The sequence below is a fragment of the Cherax quadricarinatus genome, chromosome 72 (assembly GCF_038502225.1).
Source record: "Cherax quadricarinatus isolate ZL_2023a chromosome 72, ASM3850222v1, whole genome shotgun sequence".
Lineage (NCBI taxonomy): Eukaryota > Metazoa > Arthropoda > Malacostraca > Decapoda > Parastacidae > Cherax > Cherax quadricarinatus.
This window is the reverse complement of record NC_091363.1, coordinates 3,599,459-3,623,458: the sequence shown is the minus strand read 5'-3', so window position 1 is coordinate 3,623,458 and position 24,000 is coordinate 3,599,459. Positions and strand designations below refer to the sequence as shown.

The following is a 24,000-nucleotide window of genomic DNA, read 5'->3' as shown; positions in this document are numbered from 1 at the left end:
AGTAGTACCAACACTCTTATATGGGTGTGAAGCTTGGGTTGTAAATGCTGCAGCGAGGCAGCGGTTGGAGGCAGTGGAGATGTCCTGTCTAAGGGCAATGTGTGGTGTAAATATTATGCAGAAAATTCGGAGTGTGGAAATTAGGAGAAGGTGTGGAGTTAATAAAAGTATTAGTCAGAGGGCTGAAGATGGGTTGTTGAGGTGGTTTGGTCATTTAGAGAGAATGGATCAAAGTAGAATGACATGGAGAGCGTATAAATCTGTAGGGGAAGGAAGGCGGGGTAGGGGTCGTCCTCGAAAGGGTTGGAGGGAGGGGGTAAAGGAGGTTGTGTGGGCGAGGGGCTTAGATTTCCAGCAAGCATGCCTGAGCGTGTTAGATAGGAGTGAATGGAGACGAATGGTATTTGGGACCTGACGAGCTGTTGGAGTGTGAGCAGGATAATATTTACTTAAGGGATTCAGGGAAACTGGTTATTGTATATAGCTGGACTTGAGTCCTCTTTAAACGTATATACTTCTAAACTGTTGTATTCTGAGCACGTTTGCAAAAACAGTGATTATGTGTGAGTGAGGTGAAAGTGTTGAATGATGATGAAAGTATTTTCTTTCTTTTTGGGTCACCCTGCCTCGGTGCGAGACGGCCGGCTTGTTAAAAAAAAAAAATTATTTATACAGTTTTTATGAGGATAGTGAGGCTCAGGTTAGGGTGTGTAGAAGAGAGGGAGAATACTTCCCAGTAAAAGTAGGTCTTAGACAGGGATGTGTAATGTTACCATGGTTGTTTAATATATTTATAGATGGGGTTGTAAGAGAAGTAAATGCTAGGGTGTTCGGGAGAGGGGTGGGATTAAATTATGGAGAATTTAATACAAAATGGGAAGTGACACAGTTACTTTTTGCTGATGATACTGTGCTTATGGGAGATTCTAAAGAAAAATTGCAAGGGTTAGTGAATGAATTTGGGAGTGTGTGTAAAGGTAGAAAATTGAAAGTGAACATAGAAAAGAGTAAGGTGATAAGAGTATCAAATGATTTAGATAAAGAAAAATTGGATATCAAATTGGGAAAGAGGAGTATGGAAGAAGTGAATGTTTTCAGATATTTAAAAGGGAGTTGATGTGTCAGTGAATGGATTTATGAAGGATGAGGTTAATCATAGAATTGATGAAGGAAAAAAGGTGAGTGGTGCATTGAGGTATATGTGGAGGCAAAAAATGTTATCTATGGAGGCAAAGAAGGGAATGTATGAAAGTATAGTAGTACCAACACTCTTATATGGGTGTGAAGCTTGGGTGGTAAATGCTGCAGCGAGGAGGCAGTTGGAGGCAGTGGAGATGTCCTGTTTAAGGGCAATGTGTGGTGTAAATATGCAGAAAATTTGGAGTGTGGAAATTAGGAGAAGGTGTGGAGTTAATAAAAGTATTAGTCAGAGGGCTGAAGAGGGTTTGTTGAGGTGGTTTGGCCATTTAGAGAGAATGGATCAAAGTAGAATGACATGGAGAGCGTTTAAATCTGTTGGGGAAGGAAAGCGGATTAGGGGTTGTCCTCGAAAAGGTTGGAGGGAGGGGGTAAAGGTGTTGTGGGCGAGGGGTTTGGACTTCCAGCAAGCGTGCGTGAGCGTGTTAGATAGGAGGGAATGGAGACAAATGGTATTTGGGACCTGACGATCTGTTGGAGTGTGAGCAGGGTAATATTTAGTGAAAGGATTTAGGGAAACCGGTTATTTTAGATTACCAGACTTGAGTCCTGGAAATGGGAAGTACAGTGCCTGCACTCTAAAGGAGGGGTTTGGGATATTGGCAGTTTGGAGAGATATATTGTGTATTTTTATACGTATATACTTCTAAACTGTTTTATTCTGGGCACCTCTGCAAAAACAGTGATTATGTGTGAGTGAGGTGAAAGTGTTGAATGATGATGAAAGTATTTTCTTTTTGGGGATTTTCTTTCTTTTTGGGTCACCCTGCCTCGGTGGGAGACAGCCGACTTGTTGAAAAAAAAAAAAATTATTCACACAGGTGCCCTTTGTTATACTAAACTCGTTAATTCTGTTTCACTGAATGTACTGATTGCTTATGGCAAATGTAGATTGCACACACAGAAATGGGGCATATTACAATGGCAAATTTACATAAAGCAAGAGAAATGCATGCAAGTGCTGTATTTATATAATAAAAATTGTAACAATTTTTTTTCTGTTCTATACAGGATGAAAAAAGGATTTTTAGAGTACATACTGAGCTGTTCTATTACAAGAAGTCATGTTTATTGTTCCTTTAATAATTGTGTAGCACAACATTTTTTTTCATAAAGTTGGTTTCATCAACAGCTATATAAGCAAGTTTCTTCAGTAACCTTGTTTCCCCTTAATCCCTCACACCCGAGAGTTTCAATATACGTATCCCATTAGTTACTGCCTCTGTAAAGTTCTGAAATTTTGGAACTGATGTAAACATTGAGAGGTATGCCTATATTGCAAGCCATTTTATTTTCTACAGTAAAATAGGTTGCCATACATAATCACTAAATTGCATTTGGAGTTTTTTTGAGTTACTGTACTTGTCAGATACAATACAGTATTATAATTGCAGTATTTTTTATTTGGTAAAATTAAAATATAATTTTAATTTATTTGCTAGATTTTATACGTACCTTTATCATTCATATGAAAATGATATCTCTAATTTTCTTTTTCTTCCTCAGCAAGCCAAATCTTTACAACGGCACCAGGCCCTAGTTCTCATGTGCCGTGTATATGTTGGTAGCATCAGTTTCGAGCTCAAAGAAGACACGATACGCCAAGCCTTTGTTCCGTTTGGTCCAATCAAGTCAATAAATATGTCTTGGGATCCTGTCACACAGAAACACAAAGGGTATGTTTAGTCTCAGTGTGTTTATACAACTCTCTTCATTATTACAGTGGACCCCCGGTTAACGATATTTTTTCACTCCAGAAGTATGTTCAGGTGTCAGTACTGACCGAATTTGTTCCCATAAGAAATATTGTGAAGTAGATTAGTCCATTTCAGACCCCCAAACATACACGTACAAACGCACTTACATAAATACACTTACATAATTGGTCACATTCGGAGGTAATCGTTATGCGGGGGTCCACTGTACTTATATATATTTCTGTATTTTTTTTATGTTTATGTACTGTACTTGAAATGGGGTTTTGATATTCTGTTTGTTATGGGAGGAGTTTAGCGAGGCATCACATATTAAGGTTTGGTTTAGACATTGCAAAAGTGCAGCTGCTTTTATTTCACAGGAATTCTTGATTTTGCTCTTGTTTAGTAACACATTTAGATAATATAATGTGTACTTTGAGAGTGTTTCTAAGCATTTTAGTTTGCACATTATAGTCAATAACATTAAATTATACAGGCACATTGTTTTAAAATTTTATCCCTAGAATTTCTATTAGTATTGTATAATAGATTTCTTAACCCTTTGAATGTCGCAACCCCAAATCCTGAGGTGTCTCCTGGTGTTGCAAAATATTTGGAAAAAAAAAAAATTATTTTTTTCTTGTGAAATGATAGAGAATCTTTAACTGATGGTAATGACACCAAAAGTACAAAATTTGATGGAAAACTTATGGAATTACGCTCTTGCGAAGTTAGTGACCTCGGCAATATTTACGAATCGCTGATTTCGCCCACATTGAGCCCTATTTTCAGCTAATTCCATTGTTCCAGTTGACCAAACTCATAGCTATTTCTTTAGAACTCCATTTGTTCTATCGATTAAGTACAGGAAACCGCCCATTTACCGATTTCAACTACCCAGTAAAGTGGTCAGAAATTGGCAATTTAGCCAATTTCACGAAAATTAAAAAAAATGCCGGTTTCAAAATAGGGTCCAGAACAAACAATGCAGACATTCCTGGGCTCTAAAATAACATTTTCTTTGTTCATTAGTCACATCTCCAGGCCCCTCTGATATTACTCTTGCTTTCTATTTTGAATTTTTATTCAAACAAAAAATAGAAAATTTACTGTTATGCAGACTACTGCAGTATTGTAATATGTAATTGTATAAATAATGTCAGCCCATTCATGACTGCATATTAGAATGGCTAGTTGGACATTTATTGGACACTGACATCGTTTGTTTACTCTTGAACATCGGCAAAACTCAAACATTTCCCCTACTTTGAGCTCCATTTCAAGGTCCTTTTCATAGTAAAACCAATCAAAATCTCCTCCATTTCTATATGTTTTCCATTCTATCAAATGTGACTACAAAAACGAGAATATAACCATAAAAACTATACGAAAATACACCCGAAAGCTGGCGTTTTAATCCCAAAACAACGTTGGAGTTTTTTTTTCCTCATTATGCACTGCTTGCTGCAGGATTTTTTTTTATACTGCGCACACTGACCACACAGACCCATTCTCTCACATGTGGGTCTACCAGCTTTCTCCTGCGTAATTTGAAGCCGCTAGAATTTTTTAGTATATACGTATTTTTGAGTATACAGTGGACCCCCGCATAACGATCACCTCCGAATGCGACCAATTATGTAAGTGTATTTATGTAAGTGCGTTTGTACGTGTATGTTTGGGGGTCTGAAATGGACTAATCTACTTCACAATATTCCTTATGGGAATAAATTCGGTCAGTACTGGCACCTGAACATACTTCTGGAGTGAAAAAATATCGTTAACCGGGGGTCCACTGTATATACATTGGCTTGTAAGACGTATGTATACGACCAAAACAGTCAAAGGGCTAATTTATCATTAGAGATAAGGCAACAGCACAGATTACTAAAGACATTCTAAATTTCTTTGATATTTTACATAATTAAAATATTCCTTCATATGATATGGATTAAAGAGAGTTTTCTGATACTCTTTAACCCTTAACCCTTTCAGGGTCCAAGGCCCAAATCTGAAGTGGTGCCCCAGTGTCCAAGAATTTAAAAAAAAAAAAAATTGTTATTTTTTCTTATGAAATGGTAGAGAATCTTTTTGTGAAGGTAATCATAGAATTGATGAGGGAAAAAGAGTGAGTGGTGCACTTAGGAGTCTGTGGAGACAAAGAACTTTGTCCTTGGAGGCAAAGAGGGGAATGTATGAGAGTATAGTTTTACCAACGCTCTTATATGGGTGTGAAGCGTGGGTGATGAATGTTGCAGCGAGGAGAAGGCTGGAGGCAGTGGAGATGTCATGTCTGAGGGCAATGTGTGGTGTGAATATAATGCAGAGAATTCGTAGTTTGGAAGTTAGGAGGAGGTGCGGGATTACCAAAACTGTTGTCCAGAGGGCTGAGGAAGGGTTGTTGAGGTGGTTCGGACATGTAGAGAGAATGGAGCGAAACAGAATGACTTCAAGAGTGTATCAGTCTGTAGTGGAAGGAAGGCGGGGTAGGGGTCGGCCTAGGAAGGGTTGGAGGGAGGGGGTAAAGGAGGTTTTGTGTGCGAGGGGCTTGGACTTCCAGCAGGCATGCGTGAGCGTGTTTGATAGGAGTGAATGGAGACAAATGGTTTTTAATACTTGACGTGCTGTTGGAGTGTGAGCAAAGTAACATTTATGAAGGGATTCAGGGAAACCGGCAGGCCGGACTTGAGTCCTGGAGATGGGAAGTACAGTGCCTGCACTCTGAAGGAGGGGTGTTAATGTTGCAGTTTAAAAACTGTAGTGTAAAGCACCCTTCTGGCAAGACAGTGATGGAGTGAATGATGGTGAAAGTTTTTCTTTTTCGGGCCACCCTGCCTTGGTGGGAATCGGCCGGTGTGATAATAATAAAAAAAAAATAAAACAAAAAGTACGAAATTTGATGGAAAATTGACGAAATTATGCTCTCGTGAATTTTGGTGTGTCAGCGATATTTACGAATCGGCGATTTTGCCGACTTTGACTCCCATTTTAGGCCAATTACATTATTCCAGTCGACAAATTCTTAGCTATTTCACTAGTATTACTTCTATTCTATCGATTGAGCACAAGAAATCACCAAGTCAACCATTTCAACTACAAAATAAAGTGACCGGAAATTGGTAATTTGGCCAATTTAACACAAAGTTCAAAATATTCCAATTTCAAAATAGGGTTCAGAATAAACAATGTAGGTATTCCTGGCACTAAACTAACATTTCCTCTGTTCATTAGTTATGTTTTGAGGCTTTACAAATAAATTCCATTTTGAATTTTTATTCACATAATGAATTTTTATTCACACCAAAAAATAGAAGATTTACTGTTATGCAATACAGTGGACCCCCGCATAACGATGGCATCAGATAGCGATTATTTCGCATACCGCTTACTTTAATTGCAAAAATTTTGCCTCACATACCGCTTAAAAACCCGCTTACCGATTTTCTTTCGAGACGCGCTCACATGTTCCGCCGGTGGCATTGTTTACCAGCCAGCCTCCGCGGTAACATCCAAGCATACAATCGGAATATTTCGTATTATTACAGTGTTTTCGGTGCTTTTTCTGGAAAATAAGTGACCATGGGCCCCAAGAAAGCTTCTAGTGCCAACCCTACAGCAATAAGGGTGAGAATTACAATAGAGATGAAGAAAAAGATCATTGATAAGTATGAAAGTGGAGTGCATGTCTCCGAGCTGGCCAGGTTGTATAATAAACCCCAATCAACCATCGCTACTATTGGTGGTACAGCTGCTGCTGCTGCTGCACTGTCAGCTGCTGCTGCTGCTGTAGCACCGTTGTTGGTGTGGCTTATTGAGAATACCAAGAAACAATTAACCCCAGAGGATTTGCCACCCAGGATAACCCAAAAAAGTCAGTGTCATCGAAGACTGTCTAACTTATTTCCATTGGGGTCCTTAATCTTATCTCCCAGGATGCAACCCACACAAGTCGACTAACACCCAGGTGAACAGGGAAAAATGCCTGGAACTAGTGCTCATATTGGTGAATTTAAAGCCAGCAAAGGTTGGTTTGAGAGATTTAAGAATCGTAGTGGCATACACAGTGTGATAAGGCCTGTTCTGGAAGAAAATGCCAAACAGGACCTACAGTACTCAGGAGGAAAAGGCACTCCCAGGACACAGTGTCTCATCAGTCATTGCTGCATCTTCAATAAAGGTAAGTGTCATTTATTCTTCATTTAGTAGACTAGTACATGCACAATATATACTGTGCATGTACTACTCTACTATTGTGCATGTATCCTTCTCTTTGTGTGTGGGAAAATGTATATTTCATGTGGTAAAATTTTTTTTTCATACTTTTGGGTGTCTTGCACGGATTAATTTTATTTCCATTATTTCTTATGGGGAAAATTCATTCACATAACGATTATTTCGCATAACAATTACCCCTCTTGCACGGATTAAAATCGTTAACCGGGGGTCCACTGTATTGTAATAATTGTATAAATATCATCACCACATTTGTGAATGTATATTAGACCCACCAGCTGGCGTGTATAAGACGTGTGAGGTCGTTTGTTTACTCTTGAACATCGGCAAAAATTTAACATTTCCGCCACTTTGAGCTCAGTTTCAAGCCATTTCCAGTGCTAACACCAATCAAAATTATCTCTATTTCTGTGATATGTCTTCCATTCTATCAAATGAGACCAAGAAATCACAAATACAACTATAAAAAACATACGAAAAAAAACTGCAAAGTCGCTGTTTTAATCGAAAATCACGGTCTCGGTTTTTTTCTCTCATTATACACAGTGTGCTGCAGGATTTGTTTAATGTGGTGCACACATACCACATAGATGTATTCTCTCATATCTAGGCCCAAATTTACCACTCACAGTTTATCAGAGTGAGCTGAGCTCATGACGTAGATATATGGTTTGGACCCTGAACGTAAAGCCGTAGATCTACGGGACGGACCCTGAAAGGGTTAAACTGTCCAAATGGAAATCTATGTTCATTGCATGGTGCTCCGACCTTTATTTTTCCCATTTGAAAGCATTTAAAAAAAAAAATGTAGATCTACGTTCGGAGCCCTCCACACGTGGATGTAGTTCTACGTTTGGACTGTTTAACCCTTTCAGGGTTTCGGCCGTACTAGTACGGCTTACGAGCCAGGGTTTTTGACGTAGTAGTATGCCTAAATTCTAGCGCCCTCAAATCTAGTGAGAGAAAGCTGGTAGGCCTACATATGAAAGAATGGGTCTATGTGGTCAGTGTGCGTGGTATAAAAAAAATCCTGCAGCACACAGTGCGTAATGAGAAAAAAAAAATGTGACCGTGTTTTTGGATTAAAACAGCGACTTTGCACTGTATTTTCGTAATGGTATTTATTGTTGTATTCTAGTTTTCCTGGTCTCATTTCATAGAATGGAAGACATATTACAGAAATTGAGATGATTTTGATTGGTTTTACAAAGAAGAGTACCTTGAAATTGAGCTCAAAGAAGCAGAAATGTACGATTTCTACTGAAGTTCAAAAGTAAACAAATCATGCTATGCGTCCAATACACGTCAACTGGCGAGTCTAATATTCTTTCACAAGTGCGCTGATATTATTTATACCATTTCTAAACCAATGCAGTAGTCTGCATAACAGTAAATCTATTTTTTTGTGAGAATAAAAATTCAAAGTGGAAAGCAAAAGAATGTAAGAGGGGCATGGAGACGTGACTAATGAACAGAGGAAATGTTATTTTAGTGCCAGGAATGTCTTTCTTGTTTATTCTGGACCCTATTCGGAAATTGGCATCTTTTGAAATTTGTGTGAAATTGGCAAAATTGCTGAATTCTGATCACTGTATTGGATAGTTGAAATCAATAAATGAGTGGTTTCTTGTACTCATTCGATAGAAAAAATGGAGTTCTAGCAAAATAGTTATGATTTTTGTTGACAAGTGTATGCAAATTGGCTGAAAATAAGGCTCAAAGTGGGCAAAATCACTGATGAGTAAACATCGTCGAGACCGCTAACTTCGCGAGAGCATAATTCCATAAGTTTTCCATCAAATTTCAAAATTTTGGTGTCATTATGATTGGGAAAAAATTCTCTATCTTTTCACAAGAAAAAATAATAATTTTTTTTTTTTTTTTGAAATTTGGCCGACCCTGAGAAGAAGTCTCGGAGAGGGCCTGTCGACCCTGAAAGGGTTAAGGGTTAAATGACGATGACACTGACACTTCTCTTTGGAGATTGTGAAGCCAAGTTACAAAGGTTGATAAACTAATCTGCGATGGTGTGTAAAAGTAAGAAATTAAAAATGAGCAAAGAAGAGATCAGGGTGGTGATGGATAATGAAAAGTTTAGGCAATGATAAATTGAATATTAGATAGGAGGGAGGGAGTGAGTATGGAGGCATTCGATGCATTTAGATATTGGAGAATAAACATGTCAGCAAATGTTTCTGTGAAAGACAAAATGAACTATATAAGAACTGTTGTGCACTGAGGCATTTGGAAAGAAAGAAGAAAGAGGTTTATCCATATAGGCAAAAAAAAAAAAAAAAAAGATCCAATAATGGCAGATAACCTGTCATACAGAATACTAAGAGGCAAATGCCACAAGACCAGAAAAATTACGGTTGGACATTCAGAATATTTAGAACAAGAGGGAAAGAAAGAGTCGGTGGTGACACTTCAAATACCTTATGCTCTTGTGTCTGGAATATTGTTCAGTGTTCCTTTTTCCACACTTTATTATTTGTGCCTTTCTATCTTTTCATGCATTTTACTCACATTTGCTCATTTTCATTCTTCATTTTTCATTGCATTAAATTAGCAGTTTCCTTACACTTAAAATAGCAAATCAAGATTCCTTCAATAGTCTTTTGACACTTATAAAGTCTAGAGGTTTTATATATTGCCATTTTAAGCATGCCATATTAAGCTTTGGATTTTAGTATTTTTCCAGTTCAAAACTTGACCTGACATTCGTTTCTCCCTGATTAATAATTCAGTTTGCTGTTTTGTTAATAGATAATATTTTTTGCAGATTTGCTTTTGTTGAATATGAGATGCCTGAAGCAGCTCAGTTGGCACTGGAGCAGATGAACGGTGTTATGATAGGTGGTCGTAATATCAAGGTTGGACGCCCCTCAAACATGCCACAGGTCAGTACTGTACTTGACAAGCCATTTTGGGAACGTTTATTATTTATTTATTTTATTATTATTATTATTATTATTGTTATTATTATTATTACAATGTTGTTATCTCTTGGCAGGAGTATATATACTTTAGGGGTTTACTTATTTTTCTAACCTACCTTCCTTCTGCATTTTGCTATTTAATATCTTGAACACTTCTTTGGATTAGTTTATGTTTGGTCATGACGTGGAGCTTTGTGTTAAAATTGGGGGATGTAATCCATTGATGGCTGTCTCTGGAACTTCATTTTTGTGATGTCAGGGATCTTTGCATGTATGATATTGCAACAGTGAAATGGTGGATCTACACTCAGCTTGCTGCACACATTCTCTAGGGTTGGATAATTCATAATGGAAATTGTCTAAAAAAGTTGCTCATTTGGGTTTACATTTCTGAAAGTAAAATAGAAGAATGTACAGTATATGAAGCACTGCCGATACTAAAACGAAGAACAGCTGAACTTAAGATAAAAGCCATAAAACACTATGCATGTTAGAACAATGTATAGTACAGTATATACAAGTTTTTAGTTAGGTAAATAGACACAGGTGCAACTTAGGTGACATTTTATTGTGGCTTGGCAAAGTGCTTGTTGAGTGAAATATTGCCACAGTAAAGTGTCACATTAGTTGCATGTGTGTCCATTTACCTAATGTTTTGTTGATAATTTTATCATTATTACTACAAGTTGTTTTTGTTTACATTGTTTTAAAGCATGTTTTACCACAACAATGTCACGTTTGTCATCGCTGTCCACAGTGCCTCGTACAGACATCCACTTCAGATTTTGTAAACATTCATGGATTAATATATTTTAACACTGGCTGTCTCCCACAGATAGGCTGCCAAAAAAAAAAAAAAATGTATTCACTGTTATTCATTCAGTCTCTTCTCACAAGTATGCTGACATCACAGTTCAGATTTCTTTTTTTACTTCAATGTCAATATATACTGACTGATGCTATGTACTTAAAAAATGTAGTACAGACAGGCCTTTCATAATGTGATTCTATATAGCATGTTTTTATTAGAATGCTGTTCATATTTATATCGCAAAATTATTTGTACATGGCTCCAGCCTCTGTTTAACCCAGCTAAAGTTGGAATTATTTTAATTTGGGTTGGTTCCTACTTGGAAAATTCTCCTCCATGGTTGGGGAAAGCTAGAGGTAAGAAGAGGGAATTAAAGATATAATAAAACACTTCCATGTCTTTGTTATGAATGAGAAAATTGTTTAGTGAAATGTGTGGTGGTTCATCTAATGGAATGTGTGTGTTGCATCAGCTGATCAAGTGTGTGTGGGTGTTGCATCAGCTGATCAAGTGTGTGTGGGTGTTGCATCAGCTGATCAAGTGTGTGTGGGTATTGCATCAGCTGATCAAGTGTGTGTGGGTGTTGCATCAGCTGATCAAGTGTGTGTGGGTATTGCATCAGCTGATCAAGTGTGTGTGGGTGTTGCATCAGCTGATCAAGTGTATGTGGGTGTTGCATCAGCTGTTCAAGTGTGTGTGGGTTTTGCATCGGCTGATCAAATGTGTGTGTGTGTGTGTGTGTGTGTGTGTGTGTGTGTGTGTGTGTGTGTGTGTGTGTGTGTGTGTGTGTGTGTGTGTGTGTGTGTGTGTGTCTTGTGTGTGTGTGTCTGTCTGTCAGCTGATAAACAAGACAAACCAGTCTACATACTGCTCACTTGTCATACAACACCTCCAGATATTTCATCAATAAAATGGAATGTAAAGTATGATAAAATACTTCCTTGTCACTATAGTATAAAGGATAAAATTGTAGTGAAACATTATGGTGTCAATTCATCAGGACCCACAGCACTCCACTGTTAACTGAGCTGCATAAACATCTCTCTAACACTTCTGCATCAACTTGCAAGAGAAAATGGAATTGAGGTGTAACAAAATTCTTTGTTGTAACTACAGCCTTTCCTCACTTAGCAATGTACTTGTTTACCGACCGCTCAGACTTACAACCAACTCTCCAACCAGTATGTAAACCTAAACTGATTTCCTCTGTTCTGTTTATTACAATATACAGTACACTACTGTTTAAACATTTAAATTTATACTAAAAATGTTGTAAATGGTGCAAATGCAACATTAAAAAAATGTCTGAAGATGGTTGACACAAACCTAGTACTAGTAAATATGCTCCTTGCTTAATGACCAGTTCATTTACTGACCTTCTCTTAGAAACGGAACCCCGTCGTTAAGTGAAGAGTGGCCGTATTGTAACAGAAAATTGTACTGTAAACACACGTAATGGACTAATTTGGAGGAGCTGGTGGTCAGTAATGGCAATTATAGTGAATAGAAAAAACATTGTTTTGGTCCTTTGGGACCAAAGGACTTTGTCCATTGTTTCCAAATCTATCGACTCACCAGGTTTTTCTATAACAATAATGAACAATTCTGTGACCAAAGGACTTTGTCCATTATTTCCAAGTCTGTTGACCCCGCTGGTTTTGTTCTGTATTTCCAAAGTTTATTAAATAGAGGGTTTACTTCATATTGTTATTACAATCAAAACTAAGTGCTAAATCCACAAGGGTAGGTTTATTGCATAGAGGAAAGTGTGAGTGCATTATCTGATTAACCCTCACATTGTCTTACTGTAGATCAACAGTACTGACACCAGTGTTGCTCAGGTAGATGTATGTTTTGAACACAGCACCCTCAAATGTGCTGTGAGCAGTAAACTTTGGCCTAGACATGAGAGAATGGGTGTATGGTGAATGTGCACAGTGTACAAGAAAAATCCTGCCAAACTTGGTGCATGATGGGAAAAGCAAACTTCTGATCTTTTGTATTTGGTTTAAAATAGTGACTGGTGTTTTTTAGGATGGTTTTATTGGCTGTTTCTTGGTATCATTTGAAAGAATGGAAGAAATACTACTTAAATAAGAGATAATTTTGGTTGGTTTCAGGACCAGAAATAGCTCATACTAGGGCTCAAAGTAGCGGAAGTATTTGATTTTTGACAGTTGTTGTGAGGAAGGGTAAGGCCTTCCTTACCTCCCCTGGTTTATTTTAGTGCACACATGCCTACAATATAGGAACTATTTGATTATATAGAACACTTGAGTTTATGGTGTTAATTTAGCCTTTTTTCTTTTAAAAGTGCCTTTTCTGGAATTGGATTAGTTAATATGATCTGATCATATGTTATTTTGTGTTAAGAGCTTTGAAATTTTGTTTACAAACGAATTATATATTGATCCTTTATTGGTGGCTTTTTTTTTTTTGCGCTCCTATTAACAAAGTTTCGTCAGTTGCTTCCAGTTTGCTGCACATAATAAAGAACTTTGCATGGCCCAGTGGTTTAAGTATTCTATTGTAATCGGTAGTAAAAGCATTGTAATTTGCTGGAAATATGCACATCAGACTTCTTGTGTAGATTTTGGACATACACTTGTGCATTTCAAAACCTGTTAAAATCTAAATAAAACTTGATTCATTTTAATCCTCTAAAGCCATGGTTCTCAAACTTTTCAGGTTCCTGAGCACCTGGAAGTCATGGTGCTCTCTGTGGAACACCATGAAAGTTTGATATTTTTTGTCATCACACAATCTATGAACAATATTACTAACAGCAAATGTGCTATTATTTTATAGATATAGTCTGTGCATCTCATTATATAATAATACTGATGTCATTTGTAAGTAACTGCTCAGGAGCAAAAGATAATTAATGGAGGATCCTGATGAGATGTGCAAAGACACTTGAGAGTAGGTTGGTAGGCAGCAGTTATTTAGGGAAGTACTACAGTCCTGCTATTTGAGTATGAAAATGAAGCTTGTTAAACATTTTGAACTGATTGTATTGTTGGTGTATTCTTTCTGACTCGTGAATATGTAAAATGAGGGGTAAATCTTACAAAATTTTTCTTATATTCCTTCTCTTGAGTGCTAAGGGCTTGAGCATCTGGTAGACCTGTGTGAATGTGTTAAATTGGGGTGAATAGAGATGAGTGATTTTTATGGCTGACATGCTGTTGGGCTTTGAGCAAGGTAATGTTTATGAAGGGATTCAGGGAAACTGATAAACTGGACTTGAGATTTGGAGGTGAGAAGTACAGTGCCTGTGATCTAGAGGAAGAGCAGGGATGTTGCAGTTCGGAAGGTAATTTGAATTGTGACTTCTGCGTGCTTAGAAGATGGCTAACGAATGACTGTGTTTCCTTTTTTAGTGCCACCTTCATTGGTGGGAGATGGTCGGTGTGTTAACAAAGCTACATACTGTACTTGGTTTCAGCTGTTGAACACCATTGTTCTGTGGTAGCATGGTTTGAAAATTATAAAGAATGCCTTCAACTAAAAAACATAAACATAGGAAGAAAAGTGTTTTTGTCTTTTAACAGTTTCCAATTGATCTCTTTTGCACATTAACTTTCTAAACTTAGTTCAGTATTGCTCTTCTTTGTTGATCAGTTATTGAGTTTTTAATTTTTTCTTACATTCTCATATAATGTACAATTTAATCTAGTTGACAGAAAATGAATTTTAAGCTCTTAGGTTTTAGGCATACATTAGTGGAATCTTAACCTACAATTCTGAAAGTTTTATTTAGACTTTAAAAAAAATTACTAAAGTTTTATTAATGTTAAAGCATTTTTAATGCTTAAAAAGATCATAATTGTATTAAGTTCTTGAAGTGCTAGACCCTTGTGGGCAATTCAGCACAAGGACTGGTGGAGGCTCAATCTTCTGTTTGCTAGCTGGGCACAGTCTGATCAGTCAGGCTGTTGGCATTAAAAAAAAAAAATCTTACATCACCATAGCCAGCATTAGAGATACATAGTAAAGTGGCCATTATCTCATCCTTTCTGGCTATTATATCTTATTAATAGGTAATCACAAAGAATTTATAGATTTTTTTTTAACACTAACTGTCTCCCACCAAGGCAGGGTAACCCAAAAATGAAGAAACAAATTTTTCTTCATTTTACATTTAGCAAGTTATACAGGAGAAAGGGTTACTAGCCACTTGCTCCTGGCATTTTAGTTGCCTCTTATGACATGCATGTCTTATGGAGGAAGAATTCCCATGGAGAAATTTATAGATTTTTTTTTTTTTTCAACAAGTCGGCCGTCTCCCACCGAGGCAGGGTGACCCAAAAAAGAAAGAAAATCCCCAAAAAGAAAATACTTTCATCATCATTCAACACTTTCACCACACTCGCACATTATCACTGTTTTTGCAGAGGTGCTCAGAAATTTATAGATACAGTACATAATATAGCCCTGTGCATACCATCTTAATATAGCATGTCCTATTCCTAGAAAGACGTATTAATCCCCTTAGGTCTTATCTGTGTGTGACAGCGTGTTCACTGATCTGGTACCAGAGTAAGAGTGGCAGGCCCAGGGTTTCTCTTAGCTACATTTTTTTTTTTTTATCACTGAACACTTTTGTTTGATGTTAGTGACACTATTGTTAGCACTTTTTTTCTGTAGAAAGCACTGAATGACCTTGTGGTCCTAGTGCTTGGTAAATTCTATGACTGTTGCTAAACATCAGAGGTGTGGCATGTCTCAGGCACAACGGGCTTATTTAATTTTTTTTTTTTTTTTTTTAATTTTACTTATTTATGTTCACAGTCTACCTCTTGTGGTCATTGATGTTCTTTAGGTTATTAATTATTTCCCCCAAGCTTAATATTTTAATATCATTGAGTTGGCTTTTAAATTGACTTTAATATTAGTTTTATGATCTTTGCTTTTGATAAATCTCAGGGATACTCTTGTCTATGTACTTACAAATACAATGAAATCTCCCTATTTACGGGGTTGTAATTGAGGTATTCGCAAATATGAATCATCTGTGAAAGTACCCTTGAACCCATATTTGCAAATATGGATCATCTTGAAAGTACCCTTGTGTAGTTTTTTTTTTTATTACCAACATCAAGAAAGGAAAGCAAAATTTACACAACTCTTAGCCATTTTTTACCCACCAAAATATGGGCCTATTCCTCATTACACACTTGGTAAAATAAAATGAAAAATCCACATTTGGCTTTCACCTAAGAAAATATGAGCATACTACACGTTCTAAAAGGTTGTACAGTACGTGAAAAACAAAATGCATTGGGTCGAAAAATAAAGACATTCAAAATCCATATGAGTTAGAATAAGTGGAATGCAAGATGGGATTGTAACAAGTGCTTATGTAACTTTAGAGATTGATCCTGCCAGATGTTTAGAAAATTTTGAACCAAGTGAGAATAATTATTGTGGGACATATTTTTGATAAAGTGAGAGACATCGTGGCAGGCACAATTGGAAATTTTGACGTGCTAGGGCAAATGACAACAAGAATTGGTAAATTGAATTAGATGTTTAAGAAAGGGATCAATAAATATATGTTAAAGAGCACACAAAAAATCTTATGATACCACAAAAAAATTAAAGATCGAAGGCTAGACTTCTGATACCGTGTTTTTTTTAGTGACCAATGTATATTGGGTCATCATTTATTGATAGCTTGAGTAAGAGAAAGGTCCAGTTAAAGATATGGTATTGTTGGGCAGGAGAGAAGTGAAATGAATACCAGGCAGATTAAAGATGATGGTTAGTGAGAGCCACAAGATGCATGGAAGGTGGACGAGAGAAAATAATGTGGTGGTTGAGGAGTTGTGGTGTGAATTTCAAACTAGTGGGTGGAGCCAAAGTTTGTGGTTATACGAGGGTTGATGCAAGAGGGAAGAAGAATGATTTAGTAAATGTGGGTGTAAAGGACAAAAAGTTAGAATACAAAACATTTTACACTGTAAAAAGTGATGTAAAGAAGGCAAGGTATATGAAGAGAAAGATTGGTAAAAAAAACAAAGAGGGCATGTAATGGAGAGAATGAGCGAGTTATAATCAGCAGATTTTTCAGAGAAAAAAAAAATTGGTAGCAAAAAATGAAAAAGCAATAAATAACAAAAAGGCACAATACCGTGACTGGAACGATACACAAAGTGTGACTTTGTCAGTGGTCCAAGTCGGACCGAAACGTCGTCGTAAGCTTCTCTCTTTTATGTGCGGGTTATTTGTGTATGAAAAAGCAAATGTACCTAACAGTTAGTTAAAAAAGTGATGAGATGTTAGGTGTTGAGGTGTATGTATTGGAGAGAAGTATGTAATTGAATGTGAATAATGAAAAGGGGAGAAATTCCATGCACAGGGAAAGGAATAGGATTGTTAGGAGGGAGGAGTCAGAAATGAATGTGAAGGGAGTCGGTGGGAAATGAGCTAACGAGTGGGGATGGATGGAATTAGACCATGATGCTGAAAGGAGGAAGGTCCCCAGTGATTGACAGAGCAAACAAAAATAAAATATACTTAGATAAGGACAAAAAAAAATAATTATCTATGATACATTTATGGATTTGAAAAGGGATGTGATACTATGCAAAGGAAAATAATGTAGCATTAGGGATGGTTTTTGAAGGCATCAGTGGAGAAGCATCTAAATGCATTTGAAGTCTTGTTTGTGGTATGAATATTATGCAGAGAATATGAAGCAAAGTAATTTGAAGATAGTTCAATGGAATGAAAGGCTCTAGGACTCTTTAATAAACTATACATAATTATTTTTTAACTCAGTGGGGAAGTGGAAAAGAATTCTTCCTCCTTAAGCCATGCGTGTCATAAGAGGTGACTAGGCAAGCAAGGGACTAGTAACCCCTTCTCCTGTATAAATACTAAATTTAAAAAGAAAACTTTCGATTTTCTTTTTAGGTCACCCTGCCTCGGTGGGATACGACTGGTGTGTTGAAATGAATTTTTATTTTAAGGTCTTGTAATGCCCTTCAGACAGTGTGTTGAATTTCATATTTTAATGTGTAGTGCTTAGTTGAGATGGCTTTATATAGTAACATGTTGTTGGCAAAGGGCTCTTGATCTGAGGAATTGGAGCTACCCTCCCATTACTGTGAGAAAACCTGATTGCCCCTCATTTCCCAGGCACTGTATTATCTTGAATATACATGTAGTAATAATAGTAGTAGTAGTAGTAGTAGTAATAATAATAATATTATTATTGGATATATGACATGTGTGGTATAAGCCTTGGTAATAAATACCGACAAGTTGGTTTAGAAAGACACGTAAGCAAACACTATAACATATTTATTAGAAAACGTTTCGGTCCTGGGACCTTGATCACTTCTAACATACAGAGGTAGAAAGACATTATATATATAGGCGGAGAGTGAGATGTGACGCATGTGACCTGAGGAATGTCATAAGAACATAAGAATGGAGGAACACTGTAGATGGCTTACTGGCTCATGCGAGGCAGGTCTTTATCAAAACAACCTCTACCGAAACGTTTTCTAATAAATATGTTATAGTGTTTGCTTACGTGTCTTTCTAAACCATGACGTGTACATTAGAGCTTACGTATATAGCTTTTGTACTGGCACTTCTGTACCTTACCAGTGTCAGATGTAGGAACTTTGTTTCTCAGGATGAGAAACTCTAGAATAATTGTCCTTATTTTCATGGATATGTTTAACTAAGGTTGTTTCATAAAATTGTCTTGGGAGATACACTGTGGTAGGGACCAGGAACCTATTTTTATACTTAATTTTTTAGGAATATTTATAAGTCATTTTTAAAGCAGAATTTTTTTCTCCTTGAATTATACAAAATTTCATAGAGTTTATACTTTTAGTTTAACTCCCTTGAAATATTAACATGTTTTCAAGGGCAAGTGACATAACTAGCTTGTTTTATAAAACTTATTGATTTAATACTCCTTGTAAATATAACTTGTGTCCATTTAGAAGCAACAGTAGGCATGATAATCTGTTTCTTAGAGCCCCTCAAGGGCAGTGCCTTGATGCTAGTGAGGGGCTCTTGATCCATGAAATTGGACCTGTTCTTCCTTGGGATTGAAACGAATTGCCTCCCATAACCTAAGCGCTGTATGAGCCCTACGGGTTTAGTGCTTCTGCCTAAACAACATAATTTTTCAAAAAAAAAAAAATATATATATATATATATATATATATAATTAAGTTCTTCCTTAGTATGCCTTTGTCATTTTTATATGCAATAATAGTTCTTGATGCTCGTCTTATTTTTGTCATGGGGTTGCCAATTTTTTTTTTTTTTTGCAATTTTTTTTATATATTTTTCTCCCTTTTTCTTTGACACATTTGCTTATTTTCCATTTTCCTCTTATAGTATTTCTGTATCTCCCTTTTTGCCTAGTATCTCCTATTTTCCATTTGTAAGTCTTACCTGTTTTACTTTTTTTTTTAACTGAATTTTATATTTTGTCTGCTATATCTCTTTGAAATTAACTGCATAGAGACAGAGATCAGTTAACATGTTTATTTTTAAATTGTTCTAGTGCTATTATTGCATTTTTCAAAAATTTTGAGAAAGTAGACCTGTTATTTTTATTTCCCTTTCTACTCCTCTTTCTTGTTCTGTATCTACAATTTCCTGGTCACAATTTATATTCTTCTTTTATCTTGGGATTAAATGCTTAGAATATGATTTTCTTTTATGTTTACTCCGGATAATAAGTCAGAAACAGTATGGAGGATTGTAATAATGACATTTCGTTTACTGAGGAATTTTGTCTACCAAATTAATGATCAATCTCCTGTGTGAGTGAAAAGTCATAATTTCAGAGTTTTCCATACTGCTATGGTGTCTTATGGTCCATTGTGGTAGTATTTTGTATCTTTCCTGTTACACATGCTTAACATTGTTGCACACTGGTCTGTGAGTTACAAGACTCGCTTGCCATGGGTTCGAATCCCACTTGTTCTGTGATTTGATTTACATATGCTTAAACTTGTCAGTCACTTTACCGTTCTACTGTTAATTTCGCTCTTTTTTAGTACCACCTGTTATACTATACATTTTAGGGCAGGGGATGTTTCTAATTCTGAGGTTGTGAAAAACAGCAGTATTGGAAAGTAAGGAACACCTTCATTATGCTTTCTAGCTGCATTAGTAAATACTTCTTACCATTAACGTGGTTCTGTAATCATGTGATATAAAAGCTTGGCCCAGTTATGCATACTTTACTAAATTTTTCCAGTTCTGTTCTAGCATATGTACAAGCAATGCTGCAGAAGTTAACATTTAATTTTTATGATCCCATTTTTTGCTGGTTCAAATTTTGTCACTTAGTGTGATTACATAGTGTTTTTTTGCACGATTTTCACCATAACAGCACCAGTTGTATTCAAAGTCATTATACTGTTTCAAAAGATTTGATATAAGTATGTTAAAGAGGTAGTCATAGCTTACTCTCTTGCTTCGTGTGTGTGTGCACCTGAATTATTGTTAGTTTTGGCTGCTGGGGTTATACCCAAATCTGGGATTTTTTTTTTTTATTTTTTTTTTATACATTGATACTCTAATTTTTTCCCCCTTGTTTTTTCTCTTCATGTGAACATCATTTATCTGGTCTTTACTTTTGGATACCCTTTAGACTAATGGTAAATGTAAGGAGTAGTCAAATTTAATATTTGTCTCCTGCATCCATTGTAAACAATGTTAATGTTTGTTCATGTCCCCTTTTTAAATCCTTAAAACTCATTCAAACCCTTTGCTCCTTTACCAGTTACACTATACTGTTTTTGTTGTCATAATAACTTGTCCATAGGGAATGAGTTTTGCTCCATAATTTCAATAGTAATTAATTTTTTTTTTTTTTTTTAATTTTAGATTTCTATAACTCAACTGCCCTCATTCTAGACCTGCTTACCCAGAAGATTTGTTCAGTGTCAATCAAGAGGTCGAGTCAGATAATGTTTGAGCACAAAAGTGGGATTTGCTAGATTTCTTACATAAAGCAGCATATAATTCAACAAGTCTAATGCATTTATGCATTTTATATTCATAAATTTGTGCTGGAGGCTTGGTTACTAATAAAACTTTTTTCAAAAGATTAAATGTTTCTACATATGTACCTTTTTTTTCTCTTGCTGAATGGGTTTCCATAATAATTTTTCTCCGACTAATTGGACCAATACAGCATGGGGCACATATGAGCGTCAAGATGAGAATCAGTTGAAAAGTTTGTGAAAATTTATTTATATTGACAGAATTGGTCGACAGCACAGGGCCTCAGTGCCTGTGATGTCACACAAGCAAGACTTCTTTCCATGACAAGGACAACAGATGGTGCAAGTATTATGGCTTTTGTTAATGCTCTGGTGTAAATGTTGTCCTTTGTGAGGCTTCTTTGCTGGGGTAAAGTTTGTGAAATATATTTAAAAAAAAAAAAGCAAATGTGTCACTTGCCCTGTATATTAACATCTGCTTTAAGATTTTTAGGTATTTTAGTATAAATGGAAGATGAATATAAGCAGAATGTATCTGTGAGCTCAGGTATGGAAGAAGTCCTACCATAAGCCCATGAATCACGGTACTACACTACCAATGGATGTACATTGTAGGCACCCATGCCTTATCCATACTTTTAGCTGTATTGAAAATAAGAAATACAAATGCTTTTGAAGAAACAAAGAATGGTTGTATCTTGATAACCATGGCAGTCATTTGGTCGGTGTTGGTGTGTGCTCCTTGCCGCTCATCGGGTTGTCATCATCTTGATTGTCTCTGCTGCTTTGGCTCATATTGCCCTCATCTGATGCATCAAATTACATTCTCATGTACATTCTGTGATCTACCATGTTGCAATACGTCCATTGGTGGTGTAGTGATGTGGTTGTATTGTCTGAGTTTTCTCTTCATTTAGGTACTATCTTCAAAATTCAGTTACACCTCCCCAAACCTTTTGCTAATTCTTGTCTTATTAATAGTAGTACAGGTTTTCTTTTAAGTTCCTAATATAATTTTGAGGTTATAGGTTTAGAGTATATTTGCAAAAGAAATTGGCTATTTTTAAAACTACTTTTAATCTCATTTTAACTGATTTACATTAAGGTTTCTGAAATTAATACAGTTTAAGTAAATATTTAAATATGCATTTTTTAAAATGAGTAAATAACTATTTGCTATTGAAATAATTAAACAATATAGGCTGTTCCTTAATACAGATGATCATGGAAAGATATTTAATATTACCTATTCAATTTATTCTGCCTTTCTGGGCTAAAATTCTGTATGCTTTCCAGTATCCCTATGATAATTGTGATCTTTTCCCCAGGCACAGACGGTCATTGATGAGATAACTGAGGAAGCCAACTATTATAATCGTATTTATATAGCTTCAGTTCATCAGGACTTATCAGAGAGTGATATCAAGAGTGTCTTTGAAGCTTTTGGGAAAATCAAGGTTAGTGTAAATGTTGATTATGTAAAGAATTTACTGGAATCTCGATGTACTAGGTAGAGGGTTGGCAGACAGCAACCACTCGGGAGCACAGGGCTTGTAACCACTTCTGTATAAGTTGCTAAATGTATAAAGAAGAGAAACGTGTTACTCCTTTGTTTGAGTCTCCCTGCCTCGGTGGGAGATGGCCATTGTTAAAATATTAAATCTCCATATAGTAGTGGTTTGGCATTTGTTGTAACTTTGAAAATACTGTGTGTTGACATTGATTGTACTGTATATAACAACATAATGGTAACTTTTATAAGTTTAAACTGGACTTTGATTAATATAGCTTGCTCTCTAATATATTTCTTTCTCTTCTTTCTGTTTGCATTTAAATAAATGGGAAAGGCTATCTCTATTTTATTTGCTTTGTGAGGATTAAAGTGTCCTTGATGTTAGTATCTAGGCTTTAATGTTGGAGTGCTTGCAGTTATAGATGGGCTTTGCATATCTTTCACAATGTTCATATGCTTGACCTAATGTATCATCATTAATTGCAGTTTTAAATTTATTATGCTAAGAAGACATACTAAGTCAGTTACCAACTGTAAGATGGGGTGTAAAACTCAGCAGCTAACTGCTTCTCTGTTAACCACTCTATTTTTGTTAGCTAAGTTTTTTAAATATCACAAATTTTCATATTTGAAATGGGATTTCAAATTAGAACTTTTCAGCTGAAATAATAATTCATACTAAAAATAGTTTTTATGTAAGTTTTTCTCCTTAAGAGATATGCAACTGCACCCCTGAAAATGTTCTTGCAGCACCAGATATTTGGCTTGAAAATGTTTCTGTAAATTATCAGTGTACCAAACAGTTTAAAGTTAAAAATGTGTGCTTTAGCAGAGAACAGTATGGAAGAAGTGAATGTTTTCAGATATTTGGGAGTTGACGTGTCAGTGGATGGATTTATGAAGGATGAGGTTAATCATAGAATTAATGAAGGAAAAAAGGTGAGTGGTGCGTTGAGGTATATGTGGAGACAAAAAACGTTATCTATTGAGGCAAAGAAGGGAATGTATGAAAGTATAGTAGTACCAACACTCTTACATGGGTGTGAAGCTTGGGTTGTAAATGCTGTAGCGAGGCGGCGGTTGGAGGAAGTGGAGATTTCCTGTCTAAGGGCAATGTATGGTGTAAATATTATGCAGAAAATTCGGAGTGTGGAAATCAGGAGAAGGTGTGGAGTTAATAAAAGTATTAGTCAGAGGGCAGAAGAGGGGTTGTTGAGGTGGTTTGGTCATTTAGAGAGAATGGATCAAAGTAGAATGACATGGAGAGCGTAGAAATCTGTAGGGGAAGGAAGGCGGGGTAGGGGTTGTCCTCAAAAAGGTTGGAGGGAGGGGGTAAAGGAGGTTTTGTGGGCGAATGGCTTGGACTTCCAGCAAGCATGCATGAGCATGTTAGATAGGAGTGAATGGAGACGAATGGTATTTGGGACCTGGCGAGCTGTTGGAGAGAATGGATCAAAGTAGAATGACATGGAAAGCATATAAATCTATAGGGGAAGGAAAGAGGGGTAGGGGTCGTCCTCGAAAGGGTTGGAAAGAGGGGGTAAAGGAGGTTTTGTGGGCGAGGGGCTTGGACTTCCAGCAAGCGTGCATGAGCGTGTTAGATAGGAGTGAATGG

General features: G+C 36.4%; 1 protein-coding gene across 8 annotated transcripts in view; it reads left to right on the top strand.

The window, feature by feature from the left end:
- Nucleotides 1–24,000, top strand: part of hfp (Poly(U)-binding-splicing factor hfp) — a gene marked incomplete at its 3' end in the record, with an annotated part of 75,686 nt that overhangs the window by 45,830 nt on the left and 5,856 nt on the right. For 6 of the 8 annotated variants that reach the window (XM_070100305.1, XM_070100306.1, XM_070100304.1 and 3 more), the window contains 4 exon segments: nt 2,704–2,873; nt 9,910–10,027; nt 21,134–21,214; nt 22,201–22,329. In XM_070100305.1, coding sequence (XP_069956406.1) covers nt 2,704–2,873; nt 9,910–10,027; nt 21,134–21,214; nt 22,201–22,329 — 498 coding nt within the window. 8 annotated transcript variants of the gene reach the window in all.